The sequence below is a fragment of the Strix aluco genome, chromosome 4 (genome assembly GCF_031877795.1).
Source record: "Strix aluco isolate bStrAlu1 chromosome 4, bStrAlu1.hap1, whole genome shotgun sequence".
Lineage (NCBI taxonomy): Eukaryota > Metazoa > Chordata > Aves > Strigiformes > Strigidae > Strix > Strix aluco.
Window position 1 is genome coordinate 26,900,311 of NC_133934.1, and position 25,797 is coordinate 26,926,107.

General features: G+C 39.8%; 1 protein-coding gene across 12 annotated transcripts in view; it reads right to left on the reverse strand.

Annotated features, from left to right (window-relative positions):
* Positions 1–25,797, reverse strand: part of APBB2 (amyloid beta precursor protein binding family B member 2) — a 209,426-nt gene that overhangs the window by 103,892 nt on the left and 79,737 nt on the right. For 7 of the 12 annotated variants that reach the window (XM_074822394.1, XM_074822400.1, XM_074822395.1 and 4 more), the window contains exons 3-4: positions 16,249–16,358; positions 1,289–2,089 (exon numbers count right to left, since the gene is read on the reverse strand). In XM_074822394.1, the coding sequence (XP_074678495.1) occupies positions 1,289–2,089; positions 16,249–16,294 (847 nt within the window). In that variant the 5' untranslated portion in view covers positions 16,295–16,358. Of the gene's footprint in view, positions 1–1,288; positions 2,090–6,284; positions 6,354–16,248; positions 16,359–25,797 lie in introns of all 12 variants that reach the window. The other 5 variants (XM_074822404.1, XM_074822403.1, XM_074822398.1 and 2 more) reach the window with 1 other exon arrangement.

Sequence of the window (25,797 nt, forward strand, 5' to 3'; positions counted from 1 at the left end):
CCTGGGGCAAGTACAAAGACAGAAGGAGCCAAAAAGCTCAGCATTAAGTTATCTAAATACCTCCTATTGGTAGTTTCTCCAGAAAATGTTATCAGTGATGTCACACAGATCATATCAAGTATCCTGAGAAATAACAACTCAAACAGCAATTTTAGTAAACTGAAAACTTTTTCATTTTGCATGTGAAGAGGTGACTTCATGAAAATTTTCTCTCTTAACAGCAAAGGTTTGTTACATATCAAAAAGGTCAGAAGATCCATTATATGTCACATAGTGGAGATTTCTGGTTGTCTTTTAAAAAGCCCTACACATTAAAATAAAAATCACTAGTTATAATTATGCACAACTGACATATAATGCAGCTGTGGATTTGGACCACAGTGGCCTCCAAACAATATATAGTCTCTGCACTGTAATAATGAAATCACTTAAAATACAAATAATATATGATGAACTTCTTTAGCTCTACGTCACCATCGAGAATCGAATTGCCTCACCTCATTTTGACAAAGTTGTACCTTTATATACTGGTTTGGATATAAAAAAAGTAACAAAGTCCATTAACTAGAGCAAATGAGATCTCTAGAGTTTTAAAAATAATACAGATGTGCTGTAAATCACAAAAGAGCCAGTGCAGAAGTCATCATTACTGTTCAAATAATTAATGAGCTCAGGCTTTCAAAAATGAAATGCCATGGTTTCAACTTCGGAGTTACTGTGTTGAACTGCTGCACAAAGTAAACAAAACACAAATTAGATGACCAAAGGTTTGGGAGGACTTCTTCTAAAATAAAATAATATCATATCATCAAAAGACTGGGGGTGGAGTAGGGATGATCACAAAGTTTTGTATTAGAAAAGCAAAAATCTTTGCTGAACCTAAAAATCATTGCTCAGAAAGGTAAGTTGTGTGTAGGCAGCTATCAGTACTTTAGCAACTCCAGACAATCATGTACTTCTTCACTAATCAATGGGTACATGTTGTGAGAGCAATTATTTAGAAAAGTAGCAAAAGGTGCAGTCACCATATTTTGAGGACCCTGTCTATAGTATTTGCTGGTGCCTTTCCTAAAGCAGCAGTAAAGCCACAAGGACTGAGCGGGAGACTGCCATGCATTCCCAAGTGGGGACAAGGAGCTACATGCAAGACCAGCACTTGTGCTTCGATGCAGTCCACTTCCCCACTGAAAGCACCACTAAATCTCCTCTCCCCTTCCAACCACCAGCTCAGAAGAGTTAAGCAACATGTTTCTAAAACAGTGGCCGCGAGCAGCTGTTACTTGCGTACCTGTTTCATCAGGTGAGCTCGGTGAGGCGCTGTCCTGGGACAGTGTAGTCCAGCTGGAGTCCTCATCGCTTGGGGCCAGGTTTTGAATCCTATGGAGGGCACAATCTGTTTTGGCCCCAGTTTTTGGGTGGTCTTTCTTAGTCTCAGGGCTTGATGACACTGTGGCAACTTGGCCATCCTCTGGGCTTGACAGCTTGTTTTGTTTCCGGGGCAGGACTTCCCCATTGACAATAACGGTAGAAGCCTGGCTGTTGCTTTGTGCAGATTTATCTTCCACAGCAACAAAACTCTGCTCTAGCTCTCTAGCAGATGTCTCTAGATCTGCATAGTAATTCAGGAAGCTCTTGGTCCTCCTTGGCTGCGAGGGTAATATTTCACAACCAGAGGAATCCTGTGGGATCGGCTCTTTGCCTTCAAACTTCTCAGAAGTTACGTTTATGCCCGCAGTGGTACTGAGGTTTTTGTTGGGATCCTGCTGTCCCTGCTCGGCGGCTTTCCTGAGCTGGTTTTCTCCATTCTTCACCAGCTTTATATTGGCAGAGCTGTTCCCCAGAAGGGGCTGCGCTGCTGGATCGGAAAGACCCATGGCTGTCTGAATGTTAGTCAGTGCATATTTTTTCCTGCATTTTGGAGGAGTGCTGTTTTTGGTCTCTGTGTGCCTAATTTCTGCATTCAGAAGTTCGTTATGCGAAGAACGCAGGTTAAGGGTGTTTGGCGGGGTGGCGGGGTTGTTGCGGTTCACAACGTCCGTCGTGCTGCCACTTGCCATAAACACTGCCAATGCGTCCACACCGGAATCAACTAAAAAGCAAAAGAAACAGTCATGAAATACATCCGTTATATACACTGTTTTGCTGGGGCTTCTGGTAAAGGGATGTGGCACTTCAAATAATTGCTTTATAATAGGAAAATTACCACAACCTAAGTGGGTAAGAGAATAGACAAAAGCTTAGCTTATTAAATAAGGAAAAACAGAGGCAGAAAAATAGAGAGATCATCAGGACCACAAAGCTGAGAAAAAGCAGAAAGCTTGACCCTATACATGGCAGTTTGAAGGCAGTTTTTTGATGTTTGATTCTGTTGCAGGTAGGCCTGGGGACAAGAGAGGTGTCCTTTGCAAATTCCTGGGAGTCCAGAAGTCATCCTTACCATCATTTCATTTTAGCATTTCACCTCTACCTCTGACAAGAAGGAGGCGAAGAACTCCTTGAGTGCTCATCACTAGGAAGCAGAAAATTTGAGAAATTTCTAACCAGACCACAGGCAGATGCTGCTCCTTCTTCATCAGGGGAGAACTCAAGCACTATTAATTTTAAGCCTGACTGGCCACCCAGCTGTTGCCTCTTAACACCTGTATTTTCTCTGCTCTGCATTTTCTGGTGTGGTTTTTTTTTTTTGGGGGGGGGTGGTGTGTTTTTTTTTAAAGGGTCAGAGGCAGGGAATACAAAAAGTACAGTATTTCACAATACTGTACTTAATTTCAGGGGGCGGGGGGAGGAAATCCCTTGACAAAATATCCAACTCTAATTCAATCAACTTTAAAAAAGAGCTGCTCCAGAGATGATGGCTCACTGTTTCTACAGCTCACAAAGATTTAAGGATAAAACATACATCCTAGGGCAGAGTACACATACTCCACAGATAAATAAAACTATTCTTTTGTCTACTTGTAGACAAATTTCTGATTTTTATTAGCCAGGGCCACAGTTCACATTTTGAAAAATATTGTTTGTTGAGGGAAACAGATTTTTAGACTATGAAAAAAATGATCAAAAGTATATTTTTTAAAACTATCATTTCTTCCTGTACTGCCTATTTACAGCTCCCACTAATCTGCACAAATACTCCATGAACACCTCAATTTACATACTGTAGTAGTCACTGTTGTTTGACACCTGGCAACCAAATTAGAGACCAATTAATAAATCACTCCCATCTGTCACAGCATGAAACACCCTTTCTGTTGTTCCTAATTCTCAGATATCACTGACTGCTTATATTGCACATAAAAATGTGTCTGGGGCTTATCCAGGAATGAAAAGCTATAATTTGAGCCAGCTGATGACAGATCATTCCAGCTGAGTTGTGCTGCATCCTTATATATTTGATATATGACAGAACTGACTGCTGGACAGATTTACAAGAGATTAAATAGATCGGTTTTAAAAGAACATACATAAACACAGAGTGAAAAGGAGCACTTCACAGTGTTTCCTAAATGCACACACATTTGCTAATGTTCCTTCTTCTTTGATGTGCTGTCAAAGCTGCACACATCCAGCCATCACTCTGGTTCATTTAAAATCAGGCAGACCAAGTATACTCTGTTCCCTGAATCACCCACCTAGAACAACTTCTAAAACTTGTTCAAAACAGAATTTAAATTAAATTTTACAAATTTTCACGTCTGCCATTTCTTCAAGCCCCAGTCAGTGAGTCTAGACCAACTGCAAATACTTCAGAAGACAGATCACCCCATGTACTCTGTGCAAGAATCATCTGCTTAGGTAACAAACATCCTATAGATGATTTTAGCTTTAGCCACAAAAGAATTCTAAAACACAACCACCACATAACTTAAAGGAACTTTATAAATGTATGTCTCATATAAATACATCAATAAATGTTGATTTCTGCATCTTGCCTAAAACTAACCAAGTCTAAGTTAAGCAAGGTCACATCTGATCCTACATAATGTTACCAAAGCAGGTGTTTTAATCTAAAAACAGAAAATGGCCTGTGTTTATGGACTGGCTGCTTTGTATTTTTTCTGAATCAGTTAAAAGTCTCACAATCAGGAAGTCACATTAAAAAAATCAATGAATAGGCCAAGATAATTCTGACTCGCTGCCTGACCTTTAGAACTTACGGAATTGCACAGTATCTACGGATTTTGTTAGATCTTATTTTACTTCATGCTTCAGCAAATTAAAACAAGAATTTTTTTTTTCACCAATAAACACAACTACCACAATCTGGAACAAGACTGAAATTTATTCTTGTTCTTTCTTACAAGTGAGCTGCTTCACGCATGTTTGCCACGATTTTTACCACTGAACAACTTTATTAAAGAATAATCTTCCTAGATAAAGCTTAAGTATCTGCCTGCCAGATTATCTTTAGCGAGTCTCCTGCCATTAGCATTTCACTTATCAAAAATATTGTAAGAATAAGCACATAGAAACCTGAAAACAAAATGTATTGTTTTACTAATCTGCTTGATAAAGCTCCCCCATGGATTTATGATGAACACTGGCACATTGATCAATGACTGAGCCAAAGCCTCCAGAAGTCTTTGTGACCCAAGCACTGTTCGCAAGTTGGGTGCTAAATTGGGTTGGTGTATGACTATAAGCAGAAAAATGTCAAAATGAACCTTTCACCCGACACCACCTCTGCTCCTGACTCCTTTTCAAATGATCCGTTGATCAAATCATTATGATTAAATGACCAATGAAAATGCAAACAGTACTACAAGGTGCGCACAGAGAAGAGCTGGCTGCCCTCTCAAAGGACAGGCATCCGGTTGCTGGCCATCACCCTGCTCTGCTCCCCCAGCCATGCTCTGGGATACACACAGAAGGCACCCCTCCACTCTTGGAAACAGATATAAAGGTGGGAAAAAGGGAAGTAATAAAAGAGGCAAAAAGAGAATAAGAAATACAGATGGGAAGGGGCAAGTCTTGCATCTCAAGGGCAGAAGTCACTACCAGACCAGGACTAACTAAAGTGCTGGAAAACCTCTGAATGCAAGGAAATGCTTAAATGCACTGAAAAAACCCTAGATTGCATACTAGACCAGCATAAGGCAAAAGAGCAACAGCCTGTCCCTTCTCCTTTATACAGGACACGGTGATGCTTGAAACACACCACTTTTCCAAGATGAAGCATATACCACCTTTCTAATTAAAAACTTCAAGGAAATGCAACTTCTTCCTGTGCCTGTAATTTCAAGACCGAAATTCCAATCGCTGACTTCTCGTATCTTTTATTTTGTCTCTCGCACTGACCCTGCCTTCCTCACCCTAGGGGTACCTAAACACAGGCAGGTGCTGCGCCCCTCATCAGCTAATCAACACCCCGTGCCAGGGGTCCTGCACCCAGGGACCCCACCACAGGCAGACCCTGTCCCCCCTGCTCCGGCAGCTCCTCGTGCTGTCTAGTCACTGGCAAGGTCAACGCTACTGGCACAGTGAATCCTTTTTTCAACTCCTCTGCCTTCTGCTGAAAACCAAACACAAATGCACAAATGGACAAGCAGACCAGGAGTCACAGGGCTGGCTGATATCTCAGCTAAAGCACGAGAACAGTGGTAAGTTACAAGCAAGTTAAAATAGGGTATTATAATAAAAAATATTGGACTCTGGTGAAAAACTAAGAATAATTGGGATGTTATCATTACTGGGAATAATAATATATTATTAAGACATTGGTGCTTAAAGGCAGCATTTAAGTAGGTAGAAGATCTGTTATAGCAAATCATCAATGGTTTTAGATTGCTTACTTTTTAAAACAAATCACAGTCTCAACTGCATACTTCTAACATTTAGAAACATACCTACAGTTGTAGATTAATATACTTTCACCACTCTAATGTGTTTAACACAAAGTGGTCTCAATTTTCTAAGCATCATAATAATACAAATAACACAATTACTTGAATGGCTTTTATTGATGTTTTTCAATCTTGCCATAAAATTTACAGAGCTAGAAGGAGGAGACAGAAAATGCCATTGCCAACAGAAAATAGTGCATGACTGATTTGTCTTTACCTCTAATAAGACTTTTATGCATTGTCTTGTCTATAGGAATAGTTTTTAAAAAGCTGAATAGAGCTGTCTCAATAAGGCACTGTTAAAAAGAAAATAAAGTGCTTGCTCTTTTTTATGTATAAGTGCAAAATGAAAGCGAAATATGGGCCTGGGAAGAAGAAGAAAGAAAAGAGGAGGAAAATTTCACATATTTGCATAGCAGAATCTTTTAAAGGGCATCTGACCTGGAAGTACTTCTGACATGGCTCACAGGGCGTCAGCAATGCATCAGGAAATAGATTATAATTTGAAATCTGAAAAGAGGGATCATTTAAGAATTAAAACCAAACAAAAACACAAAATAAAAATACCACATTTCAGAAGCTCCTGAGAGACATTAAGCATTCTAAACAAACCCCAGAACATAACAGTGAGGAACTTTTGAGCTTTCAATGATATTTGACAGTCATTAAAGTATGGGACAGGCTAGTCTACAGCAATGAGAACAAGTAATTAAAAGTAACTATGATGCTTTACTAGGAGCACCAGTTCAACAATATTCTCCAGTTTTAATCAACATACTGTAGCAAAAACTTCATGACATTAGAAAAGCTGGGTTTTTCTCCAATTACCCAACTACATCTTACTCAGGAAACTACAACAGTGTTGGTAAAAATAGACACAGCAGCAAGGCATGTTCACATGACAATCTGCAGAATGGGATCCATCATATGAAACGAAGAAGCGTAGTCTGCAGGGTTGATCCCACAGGAGGGAATCACAAAAAGCAAGCTAGACAGCAAGCTCCTGTATGGGACCCTTTCCTGGCCATCTTCTCATACATAAACCATTTTGGTTAAAGCCTCTGGTTTGGATGTGAATGATACATACACTGGGAGACAAAGTATTTCTATGCACTTACAACTATTCCTGCTGTTGTGTCTAGGAAACATAGGAAAGAAATAATACAAACCTTTTCATAAAGCAGATTTCCTTTCTGCAAGGATATCTGTTGAGTTCAAGACATTTAATGACACGCTCAAGCCGTGGGGCTACAGTATCAGGTCCTGTACACTTCGGCTCTAGTTACAGCCTAAGCAGCTGGAGAGAATGCCTCCATTATACAATGATCGCAACTCAACACCAGCTAACTCCCCCTGCTTCAAAGGGCGAATTCCAATGTTAAAACATTAATTCTTAATTAAGTATGATAACACACTGTCTTCTCACATCTACATTCATTCTTAACCAGGACTAGCTAAATGGTAATAGCTAAAACAGATGTCAGCTGAAAGCATCCTAATATAGTCTAGATTTACATTAATGTAGCTGAAATCAGAACCAAGACTAGAAGCTTTCCTAGTGTCAAGTGTCATCGTGCTCCTTCTTGCCTACATATCTACACAAATTCCAGGGGGATGTTAAACACTTTCAGCAGGGAAAAGGAAGGAAAACAGTCAAATTAAGTTCTGTGGTAGATCAGAGCAACTGATGTTCCTACAGCCAGTGGTTTTCTTTTTGCTGCTCCCTCCAGCAATAACATCTCTGCTGGACTGAGCTTGGAAGCTGGAGAGAGAAAGCTTAGCAAAGCAAATTCCCATGGTGGGTAGAGCAGTTTTGGGAACGCAAGAGCGGGAAAGCAGCAGGGCTGCAAGCAGCTTGCACGTGTGCTCTCAAACCCATCTGCAGGCTCCTCCACACAAACCTCAGAGTTGCTGAGGATGGGACGGACCTCTCAAGATCTAGTCCAACCCCCCTGCCCAAGCAAGGAATTATTGCTGCCCTCTCCATTCCACCCTGGTTCTGTCCTCACATCAGAACAAATACACCACTATGACCTGCATACTAAATGCAGCTTCTCCCATTTCCAGCTATTTCTGCTTCACCTAGTCCTCCTGAAATCACCATCCAGTAACCAGCTTTTTGTCCTGGCTCCTCCATTCCCAAGAGGCATCCTGCCAGCCCCTACTGCCACAATAATATTTTTCCTTTTAGAGCTAAGCACACTGCCAGCCAACTGCAATAGCCTAGCAGCAGTGCTGCCTCTGTTCTAATGATGCTCTTATTAATGAAAATCCATAACACTGATCAGTCTTAGATAATGTTACTAAGGAAAAAACAACCTCAGATCTTGCAATGAGTTCTAGCACTGAAGCAAAGTATGCTTTTCCATTTGCCATTTCTCCCCCACCCTTCCCACACAGCCAGTCAAACTCCTCATCCAGCAAAAAATTCAGAGACAAGATGCCTCTCAGAATGAGATTCTAACAGCTACAAAGAAAAGAGAAAAACAATAAAATAATGACAAAAAGAAACAGGCTAAATCCATTGCTCCTTTACTTACAATTTTATTAAGATAGATACATCTAAATAATCAGTGTATATTTGACTACCTGATTGAAACTGTATATTGCAGATGAACTGGGTCATCTTATACTACTAGAGTTTTCTTAAATCAAGTGATCACTTGAAGCAAATAAAGAGCAATTCTTTCGTTTTTATATGGCATAACCATGACATGCAATCATGACCAATCCTGCATTTAGTAAGGGAAAAAAAAAAGATGGCATACTAAGTCTTTTCCAAATTCAATTTTCTCCCTTTAAATAGATTTCCCCCCCTGTGTAGAATGGAACAGTCTGGCAGGCAAAACCAGTGTTGTCACAGCAAGAAGATGGAGAGTGTTTTATCTATTGGCTACTTGCAAGCACAGATAATAAGACCTTCTGTCATCAGATCTATACACGCACAGCAACATTTGCTAAGTAAACCTCAGTCATTTTTTCTAATCCTGTTATGTAAATTAAACTCCTGAGCCTTTAAGTTCTTTTTTTTTTTCCCTTCGAAATTGATGTATAAATTACTCAATGGCTATAATAAAGATCACACCTCAGACTTACTTGTTACTTACAATCAACTCTACTTTAAATGCATGTGCTAATACAGGGCACAAGCATAAACTTCATTTTCTCTCACACAGAGACAGAAACTTAGAAATTATAACTTAAATTTCTGCAACTGAGATGACCAATAAAACAAGAAGGACTTGGTCTTCCATATCCTGCAACTTGAATCTCAAGTGCCATCCAAAAATTACTCTACAAGCTGGAAGGTAAACAATGTGTAATCAAACGTGATCAGAATTACCAAAACCAAAGAATGATGCTATATGAAAAAGAAAGCTAGGATAAGCTGTCTCAGGGAAAAAAAAAGGTAACCAAAATGCTTTGTAGGAGAGGCAGCCTACCCACATGCTTAATGGAGTAATAGAAAGGAATCAATGGCCACGGATTTGGCACATAAAATGACTTAGACTGATTCAGACTGAGTTTGGACCAGAGATTTTTCAGCACCACATAAATTTAACTTAGATCATTCGACAGCTCCTACATCAGGAAGCAGAACCATTCAAAAATGATCGATTTCTTAACAGGGTTAAGGAAACCTGCAGAGTCCAGCATCATCTTTCCAGCTGTTCATAATGGCAGTAGCCCAATACCAAGCTCTTTGATCAGGAGACACAGGCAGCAAAAGCAGGAAAGAGATTAAGCATAGGTCACGGCATTATTAACGGAAGGAGCAAAAAACGTTAACTGAGCCCCTGTCAGATGCAATGGATGAGTTAAATTCCAGCACAGATGCTGTGCTGGACACACACACACCAAAAAAAAAATTAAATAGATTATTATCATTAACCACCTCCCACATATCTTGTCTGCGGCCCTGCTATTTGCAGCTTGCAAACACCTGACTGTTCCTGCAAAGCCTAGAAACAACACTGCATACTCCTGAGCACAATCTGCTTCTCCAAGAATAATTAACTGCATGCACATAAATGCAGACATTTCAGCTTCTCTTTTTAAACTAATACATTTTAACAATTAAACTTCTGATGGCCTGGCATCATGATTTCACCTGCTACAACTTCATCTGCCCTCTGAATAACATATAATAAATTTATGGCTAATTACACATTAAGCTTTTATCAAGGCTATCCAGAAATGTTTTTACACTCAAATTACCCAGGTAGCAATAGTTTTGAGCCACCTATTATCACTACCTCATAGCTGAGATCTTAAAACGCATTTGAAGGAGCATGGTACACTACGATTGTTTTCCTGTTACTATAAGGTTGTACTTAGTGTCAAATTGGGCTCTAGAGACAAAAAATCTGACAAATAAATGAGAAATCCTTCAGTAGACTCTCTACAACTCTATATGAAAAGAAATAAAAAATAAAAATACGTGTATATCAAAAGCCCCAATATAAAGAACAAAACCCTCTAATTTATTTATGTGTTTGCAAATAATTTCAAATTGCTAACAGTAAGTTGAGACTTGTGAACAAAAATTAAAAAGTCCAAATCTTAGTCACAGAACAGCTCATTAGACTGATTGCCAAGCTTTGCAAAATGACACTATCAGGGCTTTCAAGGAGAAGAAATTAAGATTTTGCACACTGACAAGATTGCTTCTGTTCCACACACATTAAAAACATGCTGTATCTCACCTAGGTAAGGTTATTATATGTGCACTTTTAACTACATCTGCTAAAACTGTCTTAAAGTTGGACTCACGTGTCCTACCCACATATCCCTTGCTCCTAGTAATGGAGCAGGATGCATTTCAGAGCACAGGATGCATCAAACAAGAAAAGGTCTCCACACTTTTAGTCTGTTTTTCCATGAAATCTGAACTAAAATAAGGCTCATTACACAAAGAGCTACATCTCAGCAAGGCTGAAAGTTGCCTGCAAAGCTATGTACTGTCCTCAACCAAACTTTAATGGGGCAAATCAGAAATACTTCAAAACACACAAACAATTTATAAACCAAGTGTTGCAATACTGCTTAAGCTACAGAATGCTGATAGATGACCAAAATGGCCATACCCTACAGTAATTCTCCCAATGTAATTATGGTACTAGAATACAGGAATAACTCTAACCTTGCCCTGCTGTACCAAGTAGAGCTCCTTGAGAATGCTGTTGCAGTATGCTGAGAAACTTATAGTGCTCATATATAAAGCAAAACCACATGCTCATAAATAAAATCAAAGTATTGTATTTGCTTTATGGTCCCCATAAACTAAACAGGTCAATCCATAATAAAGTGGAAGGAGAACATAACAAAACAGCAACAGCACTTACTGGCATTTATATTAATTACACTGAAGTGTGGCTAAGAGTGGGCTCAGATTCAACAAGCAACAAACTTGGCTGTAGAAGATGTTGAACAACTGGAAAACAACAAGCTACTAGTATTACTGGCCTGAATTTCAACAAGGAGTCTTGAATTCTTGACGTGCTAGCCAAAATCCTGTACTCCTTTTTCTTATCTACAAACTCGTGGATCTTCACAAAGCACTTTAACACCAAAGGAACTGGGGTTCTTGTGAAAGGGGACAAACACACAATGCCAAACTGGTACCGTGGTGGTTCTCCACGAACATGCACAACTCCAAGCGGAGTTACTGGGAAACCCTCAGCCTCAGAATACTCTACCTCTGATTTCACTGTGAAGAACAAATGGACCTGTCAGGGTGCTGGGATAGGTGTACTATTTAATTATGCCAATAAATAAAACCAGAAGTGACAATACGCATTCAGAGTAATATACAGTTCTTAAAGAACGCTTTTTATCTGCAGGCCCGAGTCAGCTCCTATCTGTGGAAACCAGCATGTTTTGGGGCTTCACCAGGATCACCCAAGAGGCCTCGATGAAGTAGTTGTACAAGTCTCTGCATAGCTTCCTAGGAAATGTAAAAACCTAAACAAGAGAGGCTTTAACGCAGAGCGCAACATATGTGTCATTGGCGGCTTCTGTAATTTTCACTCCATGCATCATCTGTATTCCCACCTTTTCCTCAGCTAAGCAACGATTACATGGAGCTTTTCAGCAACTTTACAGAAAACTGTCATCCCTGAGCACAACCTGAGCAGTGCTAAAGCTTGAGTCTCATTTATACCAAGATATCTTTCTCTGGAAAGAAAAGGTCAGGAGATACAGGACAGGATTTTGCAGATGTAGAATTTCACTGGGATGCTTCTACCAAGAGTTGCACAGTGGATACACTCCTCCTTGCGGGTCAGGCTGCCTCTCTGGCTGAGTTTCCTGTTACTCTGGAAGCAGCTCCAAGCCAAGCACACTGAGGCACTCCATGCTACGTTTTCACACCAACTCATCCTGGGCTAACAGTAGCAATGCAATTACTGGCAACGGCTGCAAGACAGGAAGTTTGGGGGTTTTTTCAGGGGGTTGCTATTTATAATGTCACCATTCTCACATTTGTTTCCTCATTTCACTGCAACAAAGCTAAGACCTCCCAGCAGTTTCACTAAGGGACAGCCCCCTTGCAAGACCAGCAGCAGGGGACTGGCCCTGTGCAAAGGTCACAGCTGGACACTCCTTGGGAAGCTGAAGAGACACAGACAGAGCAGGAATTTGAGTGTTCCTGGAGGGAAATCATACCTCAAGCTTATAAAATCAACTCTGCTCTCTCTTGTCTTCAAGTATATTGCATTATTCATAAGAGCAGCTCTAGCATGGGAGATGATCAGGAAGAACCAAGACTCAAACCTCTCTCCTCCGCAGTCCAGGGGAGTGCCTTCTCACGAGGGATATTTCCTTTCATCGTCATCCTTGATTTATGAACATTTCATCAAGGTGATATTTCCCAAAAGAGGTTTGCTTGGGGGGAAAAAAAAATTCACCCTCCTGATCATCGGAAGTTTCTGAAATAAAATTCCAGTCAGCTCTAATAATTATATTGGCAGCATTATATCAATAAATCATTCCATATGGACCCTAGTCTAAGTCGCTTTTAGATGTCTAAGAGTTAAAAAAGAAATAAAAGTCCACCTCTGCCTGCCACAAATCAAGAGGATGACTTAATGGTGCGAGATGTGGCGCCATCTTCTGTGGGCCATGAGGGCTGGTCACAGAGCTCCAGGTGCAAGCAGGTCCCTTCGTCCTGGTGACTGCTGACGTGCCACTGCAGGACTGCGCCTTCGCCCTGGCACGCTCCAAAGGTCACCAATTACTGAAAACTACCACCCACAAATTCCTGCATTTCCTCAATTCCAATGTCTTCTGAAAAAAGACAATGTCTTCTCACAAATGCATCTTCTCACGGTGCATTTTATTATTATTCTTGTTTAAACCCTTCCTGAGTACTTAATGACAGCAGAGTGGCACTGGAACCAACTCCATTTTCTCCAAAACGCTTTGCTCAGATTTCAGTATAGTGCAAAACACTACAACTAACTAAAATAAATGAATTATTATGCTGGGGACAGGATATACATGGACAACATGTTAAGAAGGTTCTTTTCAGGCATACAGAAGGGTTTTGTAGGTCATTCATTGTCATTCAAATTTTTTAGTATGAAACAAAATTTGAGGCCACCTAAACAACACAAACAGTACCATGTTTTCAGAAGAGTTGCTGCAGCCAATTCAGAAAAGTGGGTTTTATGAGCAAATATTAGATAAATATAAATATAAATGAAGCTCAGGAGAAATTCATGAAAGAAGTCTATTTACAAAATCTAGCTTCTCAGTATCTGGAGACTGTACATCCTTAATCCATATGTTTCACATGAAAAGCACAGAAAAGAGAAAATAAAAACCAACAAAACAGCACACAAGGGAGTGTTAAGTCAGGGCAAGCAGTGCTAGACAGAGGCAGGGATACACCCAAGACTGCTTTGCTTATTGTCAGTTAAGGGAGATCATGGCTCTTTAATTGTACTTTTAGAAGTCTAAACTAGCAGGTATGTGTTAAATTCACAGCTTTCAATTTTACATTTTAAACACCTTGCTGTTTCTTGTAACTTCAGCACCTGTATTTCAAATACATTTCCTAGCACTGGGCTTCAAAGAAACTGTTTTCTATTTAAACTGTTACGTTTCCTTGAATATAAAACCTTCTGCTCTTCTCCTAAGACCACACACTATTATATTCATTAAATTTATGAAATCATTCAACAAAACAGTCAATGTCATAAATGGATGAAATATTCTCTCACCACCAAAGAAGCAATCAACTGCCATACCCCACACAAACCTAATTCTTCCCTTCACATACTTTATTTAGATATATATGTATGTACAGACAGAAGATAAGTCAGGGCCTAAGTCTTATGGCTGCACCAAGTCCTTAATGGTACATTAAGACTGCAACAACTGTGAATGTGAAATACAATAGCTGAGATTTTGCAGTTACTCATTATTTATGCAAAGAAAACAAAAGCAAAATGATGTATTTTACCAGCACTTTCACTGAGATCTAATCTGCTATCAGAGATTTCACTATGATCTGCATTTCCCACAGACTGGGCAATTTCAATGCCGTTATTGTTGGATGTCCAAAGCACTTAATATGTTGGGCACCAGGAAGTTGCACAAATCGTACCATAACAAAATCAAAAAATAAAGCAAGTTTCCTGGCTTAGAAACCCTGACAGTTTAAGGAAAGGGAAAACTTGGCTTAACAAAAGCATAAAGCAATGATGCTCTGTCCTCAAACAGAGGGAGCTCTGGCACCAATGGATTCTAACACAAATTTCAGCCCTGGCAGATGATGGGAACACCAGCATTTCCCCGAGCAAACAATTCCACTTCTCCACCACCTGCAACTGCTGAACTAGACAATAGGAAAAACATCCTGAGCTCTCCTGGTAAGAATTTAATGTCCATTACTTGTTCTCTCTAAGTAGGAATGGAAAAGACTTGATTAACCACTCTACACTGGATCATTCTAAAGTTCTGAGCATCAAGCCTAGGCACGAGACATGGATATCATGCCCCACAGTAGGCCAAGATGACACATTTGAAGGCTAGTGTCTATATTTAATGTCAAGTGATTCAAACAGATCAGTCCAATTCTGTACTCTAGCACTTGACCACCAGAGACCTGTCAAAACTGTAACAACCGTTTATTTCCTCCATTCTAGTACAGACAATATCCTGACATTAATACCCAAAACAAACTCTTTGGAAAAGTAGTATCTAAGTTGGCTCTAATGCACCATTTTAACATACATCTTCACGACATCTGTAACTAGTCTGCGGGAGAGAGTAAACATGCTTTACTACTTCCTAGGATTTAGCCTTGGGGTTAGGGAAAACCCCACAAAGTCAAGTTCTGAATACAGGACCTCACTATGCAGTTCCTCATGTCTGATGGCAAAGCCACCATAGGAAGTCCCTGTCCTGTCCCAGCTGTAAGTTTTCACTGCAGTTTACTACCTGCATCAGCCAACCCAAGTATGTGTGGAGCTGGATGGCTGATGTGACTGAGGCTTTTAAAGAAGTCTTTAAAGGAACAGAAAGAATGGTACAGAAGTTAGAGCTTCTTAAGCTGGCTTTGATGCCAAGAAAAGCCACATGGGATCATGCTCTTCTGCTACAGCAGAAAGAAGAGTGAATACAAAAGTTAACCTACCACAGCTTCACCTCAGCAGCCTGAGGGATCAACAGAAAGTCCACAAGGACCAGCAGCAGCCTTCTGGAGTCAGGGCACTACCCCACACAGCTCTCCAGGGAAGGTCACGTCAGCTCATTTCACACAGCCTGCACTGTGGAACCACTGCAGTGTGGTGACTGCCATCTGCACTAGCATGAGAGATGTCTGCTTACTCAATGGAAGGTGCAGGTGATAAATTTTAGCAGTTGCCTTTGCACTTTTACAGAAGACAACCTTCAGTAAGAGACAATGTAATATAATCTAACAGGATACAATTCAGAGGAAAAAACAACATGAACAATGTTGAACTCAAGCATATAAATGATCTGAAGACGTTAGTTGCAGTTGTAAGCAATTAAAGCTAAAGCACACAATAACATTTTAGGATAAGCTCAAGTAGTTTGTTAATTTGAAGGTACCTGGTACTAAAAACTTGGGATAGGAGTGAAGAACCCTGCAATAAATGAAGCTGGAGACCTTGAACACAAAACACAGCACAAAACACAGCACGCTGCAGTAGACTTGGTCAAGGCACACCACAAGCTGCTTTTTAAACTTCTAGAAAACACCTTTGCAGTTTAAACATAATCAATATACTTACCATTTGGGTACACACACAGGAGAGCTGGCATCGATTAGAATATGTCAGCATCCTTTATAAGCACTATTTCAAAATTTATAAACTTAGCAGCCTTCAAATGTAATAAAGAGACAAATAAATTAGACCAATTGCATACATACATGAGCTGCTTGGCCGATAGTGAGCCCCTGGGTACCGCCTGCCCATAGTGCCAGTCAGCACATTACCGCACGCTGTCAGCTGCTTTCAAAGTACAGATCGAAACGCTTAACTGAGGGAGAAGAAAAAAAAAAAAGTGAAGATTTAGTACAACAGCTGTATCTTTTTCATTAAAATGCTAATGACCCCTACAAATTTCAGTATAACTACATCTATAAATTATTCATAGTCATGTTGTCAGAGGAGATGAACTGTTGTGCTACACATGCAGCACAGATTTATTATTAGTGGTTGGCCTCCATTAATAAGCTCACATCAATTTTAAGGCACAAAGAAGTCTCAGGTCATACAGTAGCTTCTTTTGGCCCATGACATAGACAGAACAACAAACACTGCAAGAAAGAGTTTGCTTTTGGCTTTAAATACAGTTAGGCAGTAGGTGAGATTTAATAACAACGTTGTCTTAAATTCTGTGAAGTAATCATTAAGCAACAAGTTTATGAACAGTTTGCTATAGAAGTAAAATTTCTCCATGCTTCGTAACACTGATCGCTTTGAATCTGTCCCTAAAAGCCAAAGTAGTTTTTATTTCCTTTTATTTCATTTTCTCCTTTGCTGGAAGGACCAAAAAAGCAACAAAATCTGGGGAGTGTTCTTCCTAATTCATTAAGGACTTTTACTGTCTCAGGCTGCAGCTACAAGCACAAGCTTGTTCTATCCAAGAAACAGAGAGAAATATCAGGACATAGGTGAAATAGCACTGCACCAAAACTGGGAGATTTCCACAAAGCGAAAGATACTGAAGTTCCCTGATTGAACAGAACATCAACTTCCTCCTAAATTAGATAAGCCTTTTATATGTATTGGCAACCATGCAATTCTCCGTTGAGCTGGTCTGGGAGCCTACACAGCTGAAAACTCCACGTAAAGATGTATTTTCAGCCAGATTAGGCTCCTGAACTGGCTCATGGTGGTTGCACTAGTATTGTTAGCTAGTGAGGACAAATGGAAGGAACAGGACCATGGCAGCCTGTGCTTAAAATGACTTAAAATGCAGTCACATAACATTGCTACAGCCTCTGTGGATTACTTCTGAAATACAGACACCTACAAGTCTGCATATCTGACAGTGCAAAAAACAGGTGGAAGATCTCTATTGTTTCCTAAATCAGTGCTGACAAAGTGTGTCCTGTTCAACCCTCCTCAGTGGAGAAAGTTCAGTGAATCAATGAGACGATACCCTCTTCCAACAAAAAGAATTCTGGCTGTTAAGATGAAAAGTGAGTGTTAAACAGTAAAACTCAAAAAAACCATTCAATCAAAAAAACCTGCATTTCTTTTGCAGGGTAATATGGGACCACTCTTTGCCATGGGCCAAACAGACCTTTTCAAACCTCTATGGTGGCCTACTAATTCAGCACATTATAATACTGTGCAAGGAAAAAAAATGTAGATGTCTGCTTCGCCTTTCTTGATCTATAGGAATTTTTAAAAGTTACATATTTATTAGTAGAAAAAAATAAGTCTCCCCTCACCCCAAATTCAGTACCATTTTTACTCCCCTCAAATACCTATGCACCATGTTCACAATTCATAGCAGAATACAACAGAACAGTCCTTATCTGTGCAAGGATTTAAAAAAAAAAAAATTACTGAGAGGAAACAAAAATTGTAACCCAATGACAGTATTTACAATTCTTTTCCCTAGCTTGTGAAAAAATTTGATCAGTATGTATGGAGCTGCAAGCTTACTCATTTTTTGTAAATGAATTCTTGTCTTTCTAGAAGGTGTACGCTTTTCTAAAGCAGTAATATTCACTAAATTATATCAAATGTCTACACTTGAGACATGCTATTCCTTCCCTACCTAGCAGCACAGCAGGAGAGGGGGCTTTCTGTGCCATACAATAATAAAAAAACTAACAGATATAAATTAAAAATCAAAAACCCCACAATTATGCTCTCAAACAGTTGAATCAAAGTAGAGTACAGCTCTCCTAAAGAAGTGTCCCCACCATGGGAATAAACCACTCTCTGGAGAAGCCGGGTGGGGACCCAAAGGTACGACCATTTTAAATACCACATTTTAAAACCCCAGAAATCTCAGTAGACAAGACAATATAAAGATATATTCTCATTATAGCAAAGGTTTCATCAGTTACTGTATAAAATGGGAACTGCAAAGATTTACAACCTGGATTAAAGCCAACTATCAAAAATCAATTTAGATGCGAGTGCCACACAGCAAGTGAAGTTAAACTGCCCTGCAAAACAATAGCGATACTGCGTAGTACATACCAGCAGGGACATACATAGATCAAGACAAACAAAGATGCTACTTGGGTTTGTTTTTTTCCTTTTTCTCAAGAACCACCTTTGAATTGTGACCAGAATAGCCAAAGCGACCCACCTTTTAGACACATCCACTCACCCAGGTGAATCTCAGAGGGACTCCTGAGCTTCAGTAAGCTCAGGGAGCTCCCACAAAAATGTAACTGACCTTGTTGGTATCCAAATGCCACAGCTAAAGCATCTGAAAACTAGCACTTATTTTCCATATACATCCATAAGAATAGTAAACAAAATGGAAGGAGGTCTCAAGTATTCCTTTTGAAACATCCAAGTACCATATATGTACAGGTTTGGGTTTTGTTTTGTTTTTAAATGTACACAACTTAGATATCCACAACTGCACATAAATTGGAGTTAAATGTGATTGTACCTAGTATGTCAGATCAGGTCTTCCTTAATACTAGTTTTTAACCTGTTCACTCGCATTTGTTTTGTAACAGATGTGTCTTGTAACAGCTTTCTAGGCTTTCTGATTATTATTCTACTGCAAAATTGCTTTTAAAATGTTTTATAGTGATTTTTACATCTTTATACTTAAATTAAAAACTATATACACACAAATGCACATACAGCCTTACAGTTTCTCTTCAATAAATGTTTTGATTTGGCTTTGCCTGAAGGACTTTTTGTCCTTTCTTGATGATCTTCCCCAATTTGTTTCAGGTGACCAGTCCCACGCTGAGAGCATTACAGACAGCCATGGAAACAAAATCTGAGCACTATCACTGATACCTGCCACCCAGGGGAGCACCTGAAAGCACTATCAGCTTCACCTCATGCCAAGTCTTCTCTATGAACTGTGGTGACAAGAGCTACCAGCTACTCATCATCACACATAACGAGGGCATAAATCAACTTGCAGAGAGGCCTGCCATGACTTTCAGCTGAGGCTGTCATCTTCCAAAGCCGTTTTCTTTACAGTGCTTCTTTTGTTGTGCCTCTTTTACATTTCTTAGTTTTTATAACTGCTACAGAAGAGTTTCATTGTACTTGTATTAATCTTTTAACACTACCAAAAAAAAAAGAAAAACTTTTTTTTTTTTTAAATGAGAGCCAATATGGCAGGCACACAGCATCAAGTTTGCTTGAACTAATTTCATTATCTTTCATTTTGAGGACAAACAACTCAGAGTCTAACCTCCATACTTTTAATGGACATTAAACCTGTTCTGGGTTTCACCCAAATTTATTTTTTCATGCATGCTACTGCTTATGAGGGTACTAAATGGCCAGCTAACTCAATCTTCCCTGGTTTTCTACAAGAAACATTCGCTACAAATACATGTGTGTTCAAACACAAATACATTCATACTGCTGCTGCTATAATCTCATAAAGTAGACTGCCAGCAGATCTACCTTCACATGCCCAACCAAGAAAAAGGATATGGAAAAAAAAGAGATGACTGCAAATTACCTACAGAAGTCATCCAAGTGCAACTGACTACATCATTCAATGCTCCCAAGACACAGCTACACACAGCAGGTAAAGAAAAAAGGTTATTGCATGATGTTTCTCAAGGGACAACTACTCAAGAAATTACATTCCAGTACTCTCTGGGTGATATTCTGACAAACAACACGATCCCACCTTTAAAGTCTTGCTTTGAATACCAGGAAACAGCCCTGTTAGGGAATGAGTAAGAGGAATGCCTTGTATTGTTTTAAAAATGCACAGGGGCCACAGGCCCTATACAAAATAGGCCCACTATAGCAAAGGGTTCAGATACTGAAAGCAGCTGATTTAAGAAAAAAATAAAATCAGTCTGTAAGGCTGGTGGATAGCTCATTTTAGGATAAGAAAGTGTTTTTGTATATACACATAGATTTTGTATATGTATGTACATATTTGTATATATAATGCAAATATGCTTCCAGTACTCAACTGCTTCTCACTTTGCCTGCATTCAAAGCAGCTACTCGGAGCATCACATGTAGGACAACATTAGCAAAACACAATTTAAACAAGCAAGCGAAGTGTGTAGCCAGGCCATCAGGAATCTGTGCTGCTGATTTCTGGAGGCACATACAGAGACAGCACATTCATTTTCTGTGCTGGGAACAGCTATCAGATGCGGATCTCTCAAGCCAGACTGCCTACTGAAGAAAGCATGTTGTCTACTAGCCAAATATCTTCTATCATTGTGAGTGGGACCTTTTTTGAGGTCATTAATGATTCATATCCATTATTCTTCATCTAATAACTACCACCTTTTTTAGAAAAAGGCATCACCATTTCAGGGATTTTTAATTTTTTTTTTCCTCAGAGTCTTCTGTTACCCAAGAGACCTATCTGCCTTCCAGTTTTGTCTGGGAGCGCTGACATCCAGGAAGTTATGCCTTCCCACCACCTGCCTGTGCTGAGAGGCAGGAAGCTGCCCTGCTTACTGAAGGACTCGTTCCCATCATCCCCCCTCGCTGGCACAGGATAAAAGCCTTCTGGGAGCCGGAAAGCCAACCACAACCCCATGGCCAAGGCAATGTCCCAGAGCGAGCACAGGACAGGATGGAGATCCGGTGATCTGTGTTGCCATGGCACCGGGGAGGGGTGCGGGCCAGGGTGTAGGCCGGGGTGTAGGCCATACGGTCCCGTTCTTCCACTTCTCTCAAGGAACATTTGACATGACTATGCAGATTTGTCTCCTGTTCTTCCCCTTCTCTCAGGGACTGTTTTGCAGTACTCTGCAGACCTTATCTCTCATTCTTCCTCTTTTCCCACAAAACCAGTGCACACCTTGCACCAAGGAATGTGCTGTGTTGTTACTCAAGAAACAATGGCTTGACCACAGTCTCACCCACTCACACATACGTACTTAGATAAATACTACCCTGAGTTTGTATCTAACTTGGAGAGACTATAATCCAATACCAAATCAGAGGAACAGATCGATGGCTTTGTGATCCTCACCCCTCCCCTCAGAAGGGACACCTTTTGGTAAGATTTGGGCCCTTGGCTATGCTGAGTGATTACATGGGAATTAAGTGTGTGTGACTGAAATTGCTTTTTGTGTGTTGTGCTATATAGCCGACCTGCAGTTTGTGCATTTATCGTAGGCAATCTCAAAGAATCTGTAGATGTTGCATAAGAATAAACCGTACTATTTGTGAACCTGACTGCTTCTTTTGAATGCAACCAGACCTACAGCATACGGGCTGTTTGTGCATCTGGGTCAGACCTATAGTTACAGCCCCAATTGGCATACCTATTAAGAGATAAGTCCAGCCACCCCTAGCCCCTCTAATCTCTGAGGACCGGCTGGAAGGCAAGGGGATTAATCTCTTACCAAATTAATTCTTTACCTTAAATGCAACAGTTTGCCACACTTGGACCTGTCTGGGATGCACTATAACCCAGATACCAGACTGCTCAGAGACCTGAAAAGCCCTGTCCTGCTCAAAAAGCCTAGCAACTCCACCATTTCTCCTTCCAACAAATTCACACTACTCAAATTCTTGTTTCTTGCAATCATTCTTGCTTGCAATTCTCTGTTCTGTATAGTTTTTTGGTTGCCTCTGTGCTTCTGAATTCCCCCCATACAAGTTCCTATTTGGATGCTTTCTCTCTTTGTCATTTTTGAGAAGTCATTCACAAGGGCTTTTCTTATTCTTGGTCGTCTTTTCCAGGTGCTGTATCACCTGCCTGCTTAGTTGAGGTTCCCATACACTAATGTGGAGACTGATGTTACTATTTCCCACTCTGTTCTGGGGGATACCATCAGTTTTAGTCACTTAGACAAAATTCCTACAGTGTCCCTAATTTATGTTTCAGGCTTTGTCAGAGTCCCTAAATCATCAAAAATGTGTTTTCCTGAAATTTAGCATTTCAGTACTTCTGCAAGTGGAATTCAAGTCATTCACGGTCCCCTGCCCAGATGATACATATTTTCTCAGTAACACACATTTTATATTTATTTATTTCATATAAGTTATCGTAATGCAGATTTTGTTCAACCAAGCAGTAAAAGAAAGCATCAGGACATTTTATGTGTAACTATACACTTCATATACATTTTAACATGAAGAAAAACACTGTCTATAATATTGGCAGTTTGTTATAGATCAAGATAACTCCATTCACTCCAGTGCAGCTATCTGAACTGATAATCAGCTAACAACCTCAATTTTACTTGCTCTTCAGTGAGGATTTGTGAAGTTAGAAGTAAAGTTGCACACAGAAAAAAAAAAAAGTTCGAAGTTACAGCTGACAATATTGTCATGCTTTGAGCCTCTCGGGTTGCAGCGAGGTCGGGCTGCGTGCCAGAAGGAAGCCTGGCAAGCCGTGGAGCTGTGCTGGAGCGCAAAGGCATTACACGATCAAAGCAATCAGCACCAGGTAACGCAGATCTTCCCGTAAAACCTAAAACATGAGGGCAATATTTAGGGTTGCAGTGATGCATTCTGAATCTCATTTACACCAAAGATAGCAAAAAGCATTTTTCAAAGCTGTCAGGTAACAGCAGTAATTCTGAATGAGAAGATGCTTATTTCTTCTGAAACAGAGATGCCACTGTGCTTTTGTTTTCTGTGGGAAGCTTTTCCAGTGCAGCTAGGTTTTCTGTTCCAGCATTTCATCACTACTCTCCACTTCCCGCTCCGCCCCCCCCACCCCCCCATAATCTTGTGGGAGTGAATACAATGTTGCTGCTGTCCTTCCAAGAAGGGATGCAAAACTTGGAAGCTGAGACAAAACAGAACCAGAAACTCCAGAAAAATGTCACAATTTCTGTGTTTGCCAGGTCTCAATTAACTAATAGGATGAGCTACAGCTTCTCTCTTCAAACTGATATATCTGTTAAACCAGAAACATTCATCAACCGTTCAGACAGAAAAACAAAAACAAAACCACCACCTTCTTCATCTTGCTGGTATCCTCCATTAAATACTGAATTGTAATTTAAAAGAATGACTTAATTTTATTACTCAAGACAAAAATTCCCCACTTACCCATCTTGCCTATTTGCATCTAAATGATCCAATGCGCACTTCCTGTGTTTTACCCTTCCATGGCAGCAGTGAGCACAGCAAACACCTACTGCAGCAGAAATCACCTACTGCCAGAAGACCAGGATTTCAAGCCAAGACTGTTTCCAACTCCCATGGTTACCAGAAAGCCTCAAAAGACAAGCTGAGCATAAGATAAAGCTGAGCTCAGCTGGTTTCCAGTATGTGAGCACAGAAGAGAATTGTAAAGCAATACAAAAAAACCTGCACTGATATTTCTTTAAACAGTTCCTTCTGGAACTGTTGTTCCACCACTAGCAGATACCTTCTGTGGCACTTGTTATCTCTGTCCCAAGCAGCCTCCAACTCTTTCTATCTTGAAAGCAAAATACCAAAACAAAAATCACAACAGTTCTGTTCTTATCTTATTACTCATTCCTTCTGTCATCAGTTTCCTATTTTTATTTAACCCAACCAATTATATCCCCCAGTCTGCAATGTAAGTCACAGCGTTAGCTGTTACTGCTCCTTGGGGACCTGGTGGTAGCAGATGCAGTTAACAAATGTAGTACAGGTTATATTTTGAAACTTCAAGATAGAGATTATTCTAAAAAAAAAGTTTACCCTACCATTTTTACATATAATATACACACCTTTATTATATATGTTTTCTATATAAATATATAAAGCTTTATGCATATTTATATTTTTGGGGTGTGTGTGTCTGTAACTGCTTCCTGACCATTGGACAACCAGCTAAAATACAATTTACAATTCACAGCAGAGGAACAACACTGAAGCAAACCGTTACTTCAACAAGATATTATTTTACCTGTGGCAATGGAAAGCTGTAAGATACTAACACAGGATTCCTCCACGCTTGAATTTGGTCTCAGACACAGTACACAAACTTCAACTGCCCAGACTAACACAAGTATCTTCAACTATTTTTCAGAGACCATAAAACCAGGAAGACTTAGGGAACAATTATCAAAGCTATTGTACAGGACCTTTGATGCAGAGGGAAGCGCAATGTTTACCTCGGGAAAGTTAACAAAAGAGAACACAAAGAAAGGTCCAAATAAATGGTTCAGCGGAAGCAAACTGGGAACTTCTCCTTTTGACACAATAAGAGAACAAGGGAAAATACAAATTAACTGAAAGAGTAGAATATATTGGATGATAAAAGGAAATTTCAATTAATGTTATTGTTATTGATCTTGTCACAAAAGGTGTTAGTGAAATCTGCTGGTGACACAAAATTTGGACAGTCTTCTGCCAAGGAGAAAGATGGAATCACCAAAAGGAAAATTGGATGCTGAGAAGGATCATAATAGGAATGTAATGAAGTAATACAGAACACAAGGTCATTCATTCAAGGAATCACTAAGAAATTCTGCTGTCAGTGATGCAAACGTTTGGATGTGACGGAAGAAAGAGACCCAGCTTCATCAGCAGGGCACTGACCTGCTCTGAGCTTCAAGTTTGATGCATGCATGGGGGAAGGCAAATACGTTCTCTGGTTACAGCCTTTCCCGCAGAGCTATGAAAACACTGACACCACCGTGCCCAGATCTCATCTGAAACAGCCCAGTAGCATCTGGTCCCTCACGCACCAGGGATTAATGGAAAACACAGGAAATTGGAATATAATCAAGGTACCAGATTTCTGTCTTGTACAAAGATATTAAGGGTTTGGCTTACAGATAAATGAAGGCTGAGAGAAGCAACAAAAATTTAAAGTGCAATGTTGGCAAAGGAAACAAGTGCATGTAAAGCAGTCATTGCTAAATTTAGGCTGGAAATTAGAACATACCTAACATCAGAGAAAGGTGGTCCAAGAACAGCCTTCTGAAAGGGTATAAAATTATCTAAAAGTTATGAATTGTGTAATATGATGGGAATAAGCATCTAAATGGGAGACACTTTTCTCTGATGTGATTTTTTAATTTTAAAAAAAAGGAGCATCAATGATTTTTCTGTGGAATTCACCAGGAGGTTAATGAGAATCTAAACAACCACCTCTGGACAATAATCCATCAGGGTTATAAAACTGCATGGTTAGTGAATAAAAAGAATATCCAAAGTTTAAAAAAAACCCAAACCAAACCAAAACACAAACCAAAAAAACCCCAAACATTAAGATTTGGGGGATCAAGTTTCAAAGGATAAGATTGCTTTCAACTAATAGGATTTGGAAGAAACTTTGTGAACAGATTTTTCACTCTGCCTTCTGCACAGTTTCTTGGCCTTCTTACATC